The sequence below is a fragment of the Monopterus albus genome, unplaced genomic scaffold (assembly GCF_001952655.1).
Source record: "Monopterus albus unplaced genomic scaffold, M_albus_1.0 scaffold15.1, whole genome shotgun sequence".
Lineage (NCBI taxonomy): Eukaryota > Metazoa > Chordata > Actinopteri > Synbranchiformes > Synbranchidae > Monopterus > Monopterus albus.
Window position 1 is genome coordinate 711,611 of NW_018127895.1, and position 14,241 is coordinate 725,851.

The 14,241-nt window shown below is 42.0% G+C and overlaps 1 protein-coding gene across 2 annotated transcripts in view; it reads left to right on the forward strand.

Annotated features, from left to right (window-relative positions):
* The window catches only part of cntln (centlein, centrosomal protein), an 83,317-nt gene extending 76,560 nt beyond the window's left edge, over positions 1 to 6,757 (forward strand). For both annotated transcript variants that reach the window (XM_020591846.1, XM_020591844.1), the window contains exon 27: positions 5,975 to 6,757. In XM_020591846.1, coding sequence (XP_020447502.1) covers positions 5,975 to 6,085 — 111 coding nt within the window. In that variant the 3' untranslated portion in view covers positions 6,086 to 6,757. The remainder of the gene's footprint in view (positions 1 to 5,974) is intronic.
* The last annotated feature ends 7,484 nt before the right edge of the window (positions 6,758 to 14,241 follow it).

A 14,241-nucleotide genomic window follows, 5' to 3' on the forward strand; every position in this document is an offset into this window, starting at 1 on the left:
GACCCAATTGTTGCTTCTAGAACATTGAAGTTAAATTAATAAGCATCTACCTAAATATACATGGCTATTCCAATTCTACTGATGTGTTAAAGCAGTGAATGACACTCAGTAGCTACTTGCTGATGGATGATGGACCTCTTTATATCTCTTTTAGGCTCTCTGATTTACCCTGTCTCTTCATTTAGATATCCAACAGTCTGACACAGTCTCACCAACTACACACAAATTGGGCCCTTGGAATTAGTTGTGCTAACTTGCTCTGAGGGTGAAGACAAAAGATCTCAAATGATCGATCTTTTAAAAAGAAGTTGGTGTGCAATGCCACTATCAGAGAATGGTCACTGGAGTGCTGCAACTTTGAGCTGCTCTTTGCCTTGAGGTGTGCTTCAGGCTATAGAATGGCAATGTAATTTAATTGGCTCATAAAAACGCCTTTTGCTTGCGGCCGCTGTCCTTGACTTCAGACACACACAAACTCAGGTACTGTATGTATATACTGTGTGTGTGTGTGCTTCTGAGCATGTTCGTGCAATCATACCTAAACAAAAGATCTGCTCAACACAGCCTGTTGAATAGTAATGGATGTGCATTAACATTGCTTGATGCTACCGTAGCTGTTTTAGTGTTGCCAAAGGGGACAGGGCCTCTTGCAAAACCGCAGTTGTGTTGCTTAGCACTGGTACTGACTATCTCTGCCAAAGGGGACAGGGGCCGAACTAAATCAACTAGCATAACATTAGTGCCAGTTCCTAACACTGCCTTAAGCAGCCCAGGGGATCCAGTAGAGCAGCTGCATCACAGCTTACCTCCAGCCATCCTGCAGGGAATCAGTCCCCAGCAAACATGGCAGTCAGATGAAAGGCGATTATAGTTCCGCTTGCCCCATGTGAGAGACGGGGTTTTTGAATGCTTGTGATTTCTTGCGCCAGAATCTGCTGTTATGAGATACGCACAAAAGGGAGACAATCAGAACAAGAGGTATTTTATTAGAATAATTTTTCAGCCAGGAATGTTCACTCACTGTAGTCTGTGACATACATCAACTTTAATGAAGCTTTATAAAGATATTGATGCTTTTGTGCCTCTGCTCATACTGTATCTCAATATGGGGCGACTGTGGTTCAGTGAGTAGAGCAGTCGTCTCCCAAACCAGAGGGTTGGAGGTTCGATTGTCGCTGACTGCAGTCCACGTGTTGAAGTGTTCTTGGGCAAGTTTGATTTAGCGCACTCACCTCTTCTACAAAATCCTTTCTTCGTAGTGTGACCTGATCTAGCTAATGATCATGGCAGGGTCAGTTAGAATGGTTTGCAAGTGCATGAGTTTCAAAATAACAAAGCTGTCAAGGCAGACTAGTTAGCAGATGAGTTAGTTTTCAGTGTGCTGATGTGTAATATCCCAGACAGCCTCTGTAGTTTCATTTAGCCACTTGTTAGCAGGAGCCTTGTTTAAGACACATAAAAGCATTAAAAATCACGTGTGGTACTTACTTACGTCATTTACAGTGCCTTGCGAAAGTATTCGGCCCCCTTGAACTTTGTGACCTTTTGCCACATTTCAGGCTTCAAACATAAAGATATAAAACTGTAATTTTTTGTGAAGAATCAACAACAAGTGGGACACAATCATGAAGTGGAACGAAATTTATTGGATATTTCAAACTTTTTTAACAAATAAAAAACTGAAAAATTGGGCGTGAAAAATTATTCAGCCCCTTTACTTTCAGTGCAGCAAACTCTCTCCAGAAGTTCAGTGAGGATCTCTGAATGATCCAATGTTGACCTAAATGACTAATGATGATAAATAGAATCCACCTGTGTGTAATCAAGTCTCCGTATAAATGCACCTGCACTGTGATAGTCTCAGAGGTCTGTTTAAAGCGCAGAGAGCATCATGAAGAACAAGGAACACACCAGGCAGGTCCGAGATACTGTTGTGGAGAAGTTTAAAGCCGGATTTGGATACAAAAAGATTTCCCAAGCTTTAAACATCCCAAGGAGCACTGTGCAAGCGATAATATTGAAATGGAAGGAGTATCAGACCACTGCAAATCTACCAAGACCTGGCCGTCCCTCTAAACTTTCAGCTCATACAAGGAGAAGACTGATCAGAGATGCAGCCAAGAGGCCCATGATCACTCTGGATGAACTGCAGAGATCTACAGCTGAGGTGGGAGACTCTGTCCATAGGACAACAATCAGTCGTATACTGCACAAATCTGGCCTTTATGGAAGAGTGGCAAGAAGAAAGCCATTTCTTAAAGATATCCATAAAAAGTGTCGTTTAAAGTTTGCCACAAGCCACCTGGGAGACACACCAAACATGTGGAAGAAGGTGCTCTGGTCAGATGAAACCAAAATCGAACTTTTTGGCAACAATGCAAAACGTTATGTTTGGCGTAAAAGCAACACAGCTCATCACCCTGAACACACCATCCCCACTGTCAAACATGGTGGTGGCAGCATCGTGGTTTGGGCCTGCTTTTCTTCAGCAGGGACAGGGAAGATGGTTAAAATTGATGGGAAGATGGATGGAGCCAAATACAGGACCATTCTGGAAGGAAACCTGATGGAGTCTGCAAAAGACCTGAGACTGGGACGGAGATTTGTCTTCCAACAAGACAATGATCCAAAACATAAAGCAAAATCTACATTGGAATGGTTCACAAATAAACATATCCAGGTGTTAGAATGGCTATGTCAAAGTCCAGACCTGAATCCAATCGAGAATCTGTGGGAAGAACTGAAAACTGCTGTTCACAAACGCTCTCCATCCAATCTCACTGAGCTCGAGCTGTTTTGCAGGAGGAATGGGCAAAAATTTCAGTCTCTTGATGTGCAAAACTGATAGAGACATACCCCAAGCGACTTACAGCTGTAATCGCAGCAAAAGGTGGCGCTACAAAGTATTAACTTAAGGGGGCTGAATAATTTTGCACGCCCAGTTTTTCAGTTTTTTATTTGTTAAAAACGTTTGAAATATCCAATAAATTTCGTTCTACTTCATGATTGTGTCCCACTTGTTGTTGATTCTTCACAAAAAATTACAGTTTTATATCTTTATGTTTGAAGCCTGAAATGTGGCAAAAGGTCGCAAAGTTCAAGGGGGCCGAATACTTTCGCAAGGCACTGTATTTCGTAGAACAAAACATGAAAATGTATTAGCCTTGTGTCAACCACAGACATTATCTCAGGCTTCTAACCAAAAACCTATTGACCTCAGGGCGAGGGAACCGGAAGTGCCAAAATGCTAACTCAGTTCCGGGTATTAGGCTTCACTACTACGGCCCTCTATTGAGAGGGCGACCTCTGTGGTTTAAAGCTCTAACCATGAATCACACCATGCCAAGTTCGAGCCCACCTGCTGATATTGGTTGTATCTCTCTTCCCCCATTTTCTATCAGTGTCTGTGATAAAGACTTAAATAGCCCAAAGCTTAGGAACCCTTCATAGTTCATATGTTTGTGTTAAATTTCATGTTAGGTTTTTACCTAACCTTTACCTTTATCATGTTTACCTGTTAGCGTTGTCCTACAGAGCCTTGTGTTTGTGGCCGTCTCTCTATTTTAGTGGGTTTGTTTGAATAGTTAGTGGCTCTACGTGCAATTAGCTGATTAGGATATTGTGTGTATGTTTCCTATATGAGTGTGTGAGACAGAGGCAGTGTGGGTTTTCCCAAGAGGACAGAGGCAGAGGGAGATGTCTCAGCAGTTACTTCAGTGTAGTAGTTCTCTGAGGAGTAGCGCTGTGTTTGATGCATCCAGTGCTGCTGGTACTGACTCCCCACTGCACACATTCTCAAGTATGCACACACACACACACACACATTTTGATGCACACTTCCTGGCACACATGGCCTTGTGTTCCCAGCTCCTGTTACCTTTAATGAAGAGGAGAGGAGTCAAGGGGCAGAGGAACTGTGTGTTTTTTGTTTGTTGATGTGGGTTTCAGAGGTTCTCACTCTCCAGATGTATTGGAAATTGATAAGACCGTGGTTTCTGTGTCCCAGTCTGTTTCTTTGTGTATGGTACAATTGCTTATGCTGGAACATTTGCTTTTAAGATGTACAAAATGAAAGGTTTTATGATATTGAAGTCATTATTTTCAGCCCGACCACTCCACTTCTCATCTCATGCAGCTGAAAATTTCTCAGGGAATGAATTTGTTTCCCTCACTCAAAAAAGGTGCATGTAGTAGGTACATAACTTGAAGTGAATATTTATGAGTGATACAATATGAATATCCGCCTTTGATCAGGCACCCTAATGACCATGAAATCCTTGGGTTGATTCAGAGGAAAAACAAAATTAGACAGAAGTTTGAGGAGGGACCTGCCACCCCCCACCCCCCACCATTTTGAACCTTTCCAGTGTTTTTGTGACAACAATTACACAACCACATAGAAAGTTCCTTTATACTGAGGCTTTGTAATCCAGTATGATTAAAATGACATTCTTATCCTCTTAGCTTCCAAACATACAGTCCAGTAAAAATAGAACAATGCTGTAAGTCTCCCCAGTGATGCCTACACTGTTTTAATTATGTCCTGAGGCATGTCTGCTGAAAAGTGATCAACTTAAGCTTCTAGGGAAAGTGTAGTGTGTCTTCATCCCCACCAAAACAAGGCAATAGCTGCCATTTTCCTGTACTTACAGAATAGGTTTACATCTTTATGCCTCCATGCCAGCGACAGCTGTGGCTGGAGGCGTTATGTTTTCGGGTTGTCCGTACGGCCCATTCTTGTGAATGTGATATGTAAGAAACACCTTGAAGGAATTTCTTCAAATTTGGCACAAGTGTCCACTTGGACTCAAGGATGAACTGATTAAGTTTTGGTGGTCGAAGGTCAAGGTCGGTGACCTCACGTCTTTCCCATTCCTGTGAATTTTGACTGGTTTGTGGAGTCATAAAACTGTGAAGCAGTAGTTCTAGTTTAGGTATGTTTTGAAACACTACTAACATGCCCATATGTACATTTAAATAGTTTAGTTTTAGGTAAATATGCTGTAAATATTCCTCCTGTCCATAAAGGCTATGAAGAGATTACACCGCAGTCATGTTAGCAAGTAATGACATTTTTCCATCAGTGCAGTTCAGCCTGCTTTTATTGTGCAGAGCTGGATGGGCACGAGTTGGCCTCCATCCTTTTCTGGCAGCGGGGGGTAATTGTGCTGACTCGGGTTCAGTCGGCCCTGCTTTCAACCAGGGCAGAGTGGGGCCAAGCTCCACCTTCAGAGCTGGCTCATCAAGACACATGATTGGCTGAAATGTTGCACTGAGCAAATGTCCTTACATTCAGAAGTCACTTTTTATCTGTTATTTCATTGCCACAAGATTTGAAAATGGAGTTTCTTACTTGGTCTTCGGATGCGGGCCTAAAATAATGCCTATGACGAGTCTACAGCAGTCTGAGTTAACAAAATCAAGTTGGTATTTTCCAAAGCTACAACTGTTTCTCTTTTTTGCGTCTGCATAAAGTTTCTTTGGTGATCAGCAATAGAAAGACAGAAACAGTAACTGGATTTTGTGCATCTTCTCTTGTACTTGATTTACATTTTGAAAGGCATCTCCACTGTCGGGACAGGAGAAAGGGACAGCAAACATCAACTTTTCAATTGTACATGGGCATGTGAATGTTTTAATGTATAATTTTAGGTAATGGATGTTATATCATCACTAACTGTGAATGGAGGCTTAGAAAAAGCAGTCTGGACTGAGGTATTAAAACTTCTTCTCTGCAGTCAGTTTTGTTTTGTCAAAACACTTTATATTGACGGTCCCTCAAAAGTTTTCACAAGACCTCGGGGCCCATCTGAAGTTCTCTTGTTTCAAAAAACAGACAATAGGCTTTCTGAAAACCTGCCAGGTGTCAGAAATCTGACTTTTTTTTTTTTTTTAAGTGGTGTTTTTCTCATTTTCTCTAACCTCTTCTACCACCGCCCCCACACCCTTTTTCTATCCTTCCCCTCCCCTGCAGATCCCCTCTGCTGGCCAGCTAATAGAAGCAGTGCGCGTGAAGATGAAGGAGAGGAAAGTGCTGACAGAAGAGCTGGCCACGCTCGCAACACCAGTCAGCGAAAAAGCCTGACTCCCTGGGCTGAGGCTGGGAAAACTGTCATCCTCTTCTTTTTCTCCCTCCCTTCTTCTCTCGCTCCCCAGTTCGTACTCAGTGGGAGCTGGACTGAGCCAGGCTTAGCCGGGGCAGCAGAACCAATGTTTGTGAGAAAAGCGCTGTCGACTCACTCTGGGCCACTGGCGCAACACAGCAGCCCAGCTTTTCTAAATGAGCCCTCGACATCTGTGTTAGCGCTGAGTGCACTACGTCTATCAGACAGGGCCCTTTAGCACCAAGCTAATTTATAGTGCAGCCAGTCTCCCCTACTCTTAACACAGACCTGGGGCGATAATACAGATGCTTACACTAATGTTTAAGTTAGGTTTTTGAAAATGTTTTTTTTTTTTTTACTTTCTTCCCAATTTATTTGGCACCTCTGGGACCTTAGGATGCAGGGACTTGACCTAGCAATGCTAAGTCGGCACATTGAGAAAGTATATCGCAGAGCAGAAAATTCACTGTAAGGCGTTAGATTTGTTTATGAGATCTGATACTACACTGCTCTCAGGAACTCTATTCATTGTTCGAAGTATTTCTGAAGGAAAATAACAGGATGCTTAAAATAAGTTTTGTTCAGTTAATAACTTATAAGGCAATTGTGTAAACTATAGATGAGTTTCTTCCAAAAATCTCTTCTTAAATAAAAACAGGTTTTACTTGCTTTTGTCTACTTTTTTTTTTTTTTTAAAGACTCCATTTATTGTTGAATTGAATTTCATGGTTTCGTTCTTTGTCTGAACACTCTCATATTTTCTCCGTTCCAGCAGTTCACAGGGCTGTCAGTCGTGTATGGTGGTGACTGAGGATGATCCGGTGAACAGCAGGGTTCTCACACCTCTCTAGTGATTGACAGCTGACTGTTGGCATGGTTCCGGTCTGTAACAAGTGACCCCTGCTGTTGACATCATTAAGAAGGGCCCACATGAGCATACACACAGCACAGGGGTGTGTTAGGGGAGTGGTTAGCTACTTCCAATTTCTTTTATGTTTCCATCTTCCTCTCTGTCTTATTATTCATTTTGAATATTAAACCATGATCCTGGTCTCCTCTGTCCTTGAGCTGGTATCCTACACAAGAGACCATACATTTCTCCTTTCAAATCCTCTCTTTTACCTTTTTCTTAAATTGTCTTTTTTACCTCTTTGCTCCATTCTTTTTATTATGTATAATTATCAATGGTGTGAAGAGTCCTGCGTTCAGGAATTAAAAAGAAATAATTCCACTTTTTAATCCCTCCTCCCTTCTCAAACATATGCTAATGATGTCATTTTCCTTTATCTTTTTATAATAAAGGATTAGGCCAGGACTGTCTCTTGCTGCAACTCAGGGACCAATTTAGCTGGGATCCAGGAGAGACAAACCCCAGTGGTTAATTACCATTCATTAACATAGTTTGCATCTTTTCTCCTCCAGTACCCAGGAGCCAGCTATTGTCAATATTTGTCCCATATAAATTCCTGCAGTCTTTTTCTAGTCACTGTCCTCCAGCGTAGTGCAGCTATTGTCAAACATTAATAACTCAGTGAAATCTGGTGGCGGAGTGGGTATAAAAGAGCAAAGCACTGATGCCACACAAATGATCTCACAGCCCCCACCCGATGCTATCTGTCTCTCTTTCTTATAGCGTATAATGCATAGTCAACGGTTTCCTTTCCGAGATCCGCCACCCGGCCTCGGCCGACACACTAATGCCATTTCAGTGACATATTCAAATGCGGCCCCCTTTAGCTGGTATTCCCTTGGGTTTAATTAACCTGGCCTTGCCTCTGATGCTCCCTCAGAGAAAACGTTAAAATGATCTTGAAAACACCCTTCAAACAGCCACACGCACATCTCCGGCTCTGCCGTGTATGATTCGTCTCTTTCTTTTTCTGTGAAGGAATGGCTGCAGCACCCCTCTTCTCTTTCTCATCCTCCACTCTTCTTTTCTTGTACAGCTCTCATTAAGAGAGGTTTCCTGTGGGAATTACTTTAATCAGCAGTTCCAATGCTAAGTTTTCCTCCCTTCTCCTTTTATTCATTCCAGCACAATCAGCTCAGTGTCATTTGTTTCCTCTGCCTTTATCTCTTTCTCTCACTCCAGCTTCTTTTTAAATCCAACTTGGTTGTATTTTTCTTTCCACAGATTCCTGCAGGAGATTGTTCCTGGAGGGGTAGAGGTGGTCAGGGTCAAGGGTTGACTTCAGGGTCGATCGATGATTTGTGTTTGTGTGTTTTTTTTTGTGTGTCTCAAAGCTTCTGTGTTGTACTTTTAAGTTCCCCAAGTCTGGTACGAGTGTGTGCCACTTGGGTGGAAAGGCGAGTAGCCCACAGTACAAAGAACAGTCAAAGCGCAAAATGAGAATTTCTGCAGCCTCCAACTGATGCACAATTAGTCTTTGCAGATCTCGTCAGCCAGCTGTGGCGTGAATCAAAGACAGCCTCTGGGTGATTTTCCTTACTTCACTGACACAGATTCACACCCCAGCTTTTGCTGCCAATACACCAGTCTGCTTTGATTTCACACACACACACATACACTTGGCACTGTCTTAAATAACAAGCTACCTGTGACATGCAGCCAAATGTGCTTTTGACAAATGTATAATGTAACATGTTTACAGTTTCCATTGTGTCTATCCTCCATGTTTGATCCACAGAGAGACAGTTCAGTAATAAAAGGTGGATACTGTTTACAGTTGTGTATGACAGCAGTCTCACCACATCTGTATTTACCCTGACTGTAGTGTGAAAATTTTTAAAAGCCAAATGAAAATTATTGTTAAAACTTTAATGTCTCAGACATATCCCCTCAATTCATCTATGAGTAATGTTTTTTTAAGACCAGGTGCCACCTTAAGGCAAAAAAACAAAACAAAAACAATTCACACTGCACATATGCTATGTATACAGCTTCATTGATCTTCACTTGAACAAGTCCCTTATCCTCCTCTACAGCGCTGCAGACATGAAACAGCAGCAGATTATGGGTGGATGCTGCCCACCGTGGGAAGCTAGGGAGCAGATAAAAAGACCAGCCACTCAGGGGACTAAAGCCATGTTTTGATGCTGTGTGATAAAGTAGAGGAGTAGGGTGAGATGAAGAGGAACGTTACAGGATCTATATATCTATATATAATATATCTATTTATCACTATCCACTCTTTGTCTTGTCCATTGTAACCAAGCCCTCCTGTACTTTTCTTGTTCTTTGACACTCATTTTCTCTGTCCCCACGGACTGTCCTAAGCCTTGCTCATGGCAGTTGTCTCTCTAAAGCCATGGCCTGAGCTCCTGGGGAGAAAAAAGACTGAAAAGGAGAATGAGAGCGGGGCTGTTCTCGTCTCTAATCTACCACTTCTTACAGCGTAGGTGGGAAACTGCAGTCCTTGACATTATCTCCAAGAGACACAACTCTTTGAATGCGACTGTCTGAACCCTTTGGTGTCCTTATGACTAATCTAGTCTGTTGTCTCAAATGGTGTAGAAAATGTGACTCTTAATATTGCAGATCAGTCAAACTGTCATACTTGGATGCACTATATTGTCAGATTTCAAGCTTTTCAAATAAGCCTAGGTTAAAGCAGAATTTTTTTTTTTTTTTTTTTTGGTGCTTACACTCAAAGTTTGTGAGTTGACAAACTTAACATTTTGTTATGTGCATTCACAATTTAAAAAAAGGACAAAATAGTATCAGTCATTATTGGTCCTAGCTGTTTTAAGATGGGCAGTGATCCTTTGTTGTCTGATCTAGCAAATATAATAACACTTATCCTAGGGTGTACATCTCCTCAAAGCACCTCTCCACCTTGACTAACTTTTCCAAGCACTCATTAGTGGACTGGCTGCAGTTTGGAGGCTATGAAGCAGGCTGGCAGGTTACCCCCTGTAAAGTAGCACACCTCAGGTAATCACACTAATGAATTCAAGCACCCCCACTCCCCCATCTCTCATTCATTTCTCCTTTTCCCTTTAGTTTCTTTCTCCCTTTCTTCCACAGTGGCAGGTTGGTGCAAGAGGTGCCGAACAACAAAGAAGTGTTTGTTTGCATAATGTTACCACTGCACACAGTTGCAGGAGCCTGACTGCAGGACTGACTGGAGGCTTCCCATGAACACAGGTGGAGCAGAGTGAGCATCACTGGGACCAATTAAAGCTGAGCACAGGTACATTAGCATGTTTGAGTGGAGTGGGGTGGCATGGGGATTGGTAGCCCTTACAAAACACACACAAACACATGACCGTGGTGTGTGTTAGTCGTTTGTCTCCAGTGACGCAACTGGCATATGTGTGACAAATGACCCCTAGTTCGCTGTCACAGCACATAGTCCTTTCCATCTACATCTGCTCACACATGCTACTAAAGTACAACTGCAGCCTGCAAGTTCAGGGCTCTGTTCGCTGTGAAAACATTTGGTAATGTTTTACAAATTAATATAAAAATGTGAAGTCAGTTATTTTTTTGTGGGTTGATGCCTTAAAGGCAAATAGTGGGAGTAAGGAAATGTTATTCACATGTGTTTTACACATCCAGCTTGTGAGTGCTCCTGAGCTTTAGAGTAGACCACTGTCCATAACAAAACAACCAGGGTAAAATTAAGGTAAAATTTAAAGTAAATTAAGAAACCCAAGGCACACCTAGGCCAGGTGTTCTGGGTTTGCACTGGGTTCTTCTCCCTACTGAACAAGCAAAGAGAACTACCACCAAAAGGATTTTTGATCAGAAACCTGAACCACCTTAACTGGCTTCTTTCTGTTCAAAGGAGCAGCAGTTCTACTCCAAGCTCCTTCTGAACTCACCTTATTCTTAATGGAGATTTCGGGTACCCTGCAAAGGCCACTTTTACCTCTGATCTCATTCTTGCTGTCACTACACAGAGCTCATGATTATAGGTGAGAGTTGGAACTCAGGACTTGTGATTGGCTTGAAAGAGGCTTCTGATAAATCCTTAGACAGAAGGGGAGGCTGGGCCTTCCCTGTAGTGGAGGAAGCTTTGCAAATGTTTCTGCCAGAAGTCACTAAGGTAATCACATGTTCTGCCTTGGCAAGGGTGGATGAGATTTATTCTATGTTCAGGTGTTGAAACCTCTGGACGTTGTTGGCCTGACCTGCTTTACTGTACATACCAGTGTTGTGCAGAGGTCACAGCCACAATCAGTTTTTAATGAATATCAGGTAATGTAGTATACCCATATACATTTTTTTTAAATGGGGTGGGTGGCAGGCCAGGGAGCCAAAGAACCTGAGCCAAGAACTGTTCAGGTTACTGTCACCTGGTTTGATATCATTTGCACTTTCTCTGTTGGCCAGTAACAGCCACTTACGTTAAAGCAATGAATGCCATTTGAGGTTCTTCTACGGTGTATCTGATATTCCCTTTTTGTATGCTGTTTTACTTACAGTGGAACTAATGTTATCTGAGAGATTAATGCAGTTTACTGTAGTCATACTGTATGTGTTGCAAGGCAGTTTCATGTTTATCATTGCCGTATCATTTGCTACCACTAGGTGGTAGCATAGCCTCATAGTTCGTCATTATACATTCGCCAGACTGTCTTTTTATTTTTTTATCACCTTTATTTGGCCAAGAATGTTACACACAAGGAATTTGTTTCCGGTACAGAACCGAGGCAGCCATCTGCGGCGACAACTCAACCGATGGCTCTAACCATTGGGGGTAACTTGGGGGTTCAGTGTCTTGCCCAAGGACACTTCGCCATGTGGACCACAGGCACCGTGATTCGAACCTCCAACCAGTTGGGAGACGACTGCTCTACCCACTGAACCACAGTTGCCCCCAAAAATAACTTATTGGCCAGTATGGAGATTATGAACGGACCTGCAGAAGATAGAAAAGTTGATACTTTATCCTCTTGCACAAAATAATGCATTGCATAGACCTCAGATTTATTTATTTATTTGACTTTAAATTTTGTATCTCGTGATGATTCCTTGCCCACGTTTTCAGGGCTTTTCTTTGGTCATTATTATAAAGCATAATTTTCTAGTTGTTTCAGTAATTTGGTGTTCGGAAATGCGCCATAAGATGGCGCCACTAAGATACCAATTGTTTCACGCCATTTTAAGTTGCTCTACATTCAATTAACCTGCTGTGGAGGAATCTTTTCATCACAAGAGAAGTGAATTAGACACCTAAAAATATGAAAACCGAGCGGATGAGGCAGTAGTCAAACCTTGGTGATAATAATGGAGATGTGCATGATTATTTAACAGTTCATATCATATAAGCTACACATCCACTGTGTGAAGTCGGCACCTGGCGTGAAAGTTAACATGCAGTGTAGTGTAGTGGCACGTCATCTCTTCAGGGACATCTTCAGTAGTTGTTTTGATGATGGATTTCATACGTGCGCTTTTGCGTATCTTGCGCTCGGTTTGCGGTCCATTGGTGAGAAGTACGGTACACCGCCCACCACGCAAATGTACATATTACCACGCACTTCAACTGCGGCAGTTTATTGTCTTGTGTTTGCTAGCGATTATGTTACTTCGCAGGATCAAAAGAAATAAGCTGTGTTTAAAGAGTTTTATATTTGAAAAGGAGAAGTACAACAATAACATAATGTTTTACAACTCTATACCATAAAGGTTCTATGTGTAATAGACTCTTCTGAGTTTATTAACTACACGTAAATACCTGTTCGTTTTATTTGGCACTTCAATGGGGCAGGTGCTATATGGCCACATTTAGGAATTTCTATTCTATTTCTAATCATCAGTGTGTCTTGTTCCAGGGCTGTAAGTGTGGCCATATGCGTCCCTGGCTGTCAGCTCGAGTACTCCATCCAAAATCGACCAGCCATCCGGCATGAGGGGCTGGCCTCAGCTCATAAATAATAATAATAATAATAAATGTGTGCAGGTGACTTCTTAGCTTTTGCTCAGGGCTATAGCTCATATCACATCTTGCAGTTTGGTGCAGACATTTAATCGTCTCAGCCTGGGAATATCGTGATGATCGGTTTGAGTTTGGGTCGGAGGATCTGAGAGGGATGTGATGATAAAGCTGCAGTTAAAAGCAGAAAGGTGCTAATTTCTTGCTGCACAGTAAATAGAAGTTCCCTTTTATGCGTCGCCAGGTGTTACAGTGAGTGTATGTGAAGAGCTAATCCCCACATTAAGCCTACAATCCTAATGTTGTCTATAAGGGAGTGTCCCCAAACACTTATTTTAACTTCCTTGAACACAAAGCGGGTCATCATATCCCATATAGCACAAAAACTTTTGGTGCCATTACGGAGAACAATTACACCCCAGTAGGTTCTAACTTGCAACATTTTTATTGATTGATGACACTGTAGGAAAAGTCTATGATTTGATGTATGGCAGCCAGTTCCCACGTGTGTTTGGGGTAGTTAGACACTTTAGTTAGTGGCTTAACTGTTGACAGTGTGGAAAGTTGTCTTTTGCTTGTCACGGATCATTTAAAAAGAACACAAGTGATGATAGATGTTAATAGCATGAACAAACAGCGTGATTTTAAAGTACACACCAACACAGCCTGATGGTTTCTGTTCTTAAAGTGCCCAGGAACTGCACCTACAGCTGCATCACAAGTGAACCGCGTGGTGAGACTGTAATATCCCCTGCTGGTTTCAGAGTCAAGAATAAACTTTTAGCCTCGACACGAATCTAGAAAATTAAATAGCCTAGACATTAATGTAACTGCTTAAGCCATTAAAATAAGTCTTGTGATGTCTTGTTGATTTTCGCGACGTGAGATACCAGATGAAATTTGCTGCACTGCCGTGACCTTCTGTCAGTAAATGACATTTTCATTGCACATTCATTTTTACAATAAACAATTGTTTGGTCTTTTCAATGGTGTAAATCCCACTTTTACCTCGCCACATCACTAGACGCTGTCCATGGTTCTGGAGGCGCTGTCCATGGTGCTGGAGCCACTGCGCTGTTTAGAGATCACCGAGTCTCATTTTGACTTCAAGTCCTTTGGTACTTTAGTGTTTTTCGGTGTGTTTTTTAAATTTCTATTTAATAGAAATGTATAGAATAGATCCCATTAGGGGACCAGTGTGCAAGCCCTCTAGAGCCATCATCATTAAGTTGGGTAATGAAGGAATGTTTTACTTTATTCTCTATCGCCTAAACTTGATATCAGTGTTAAAG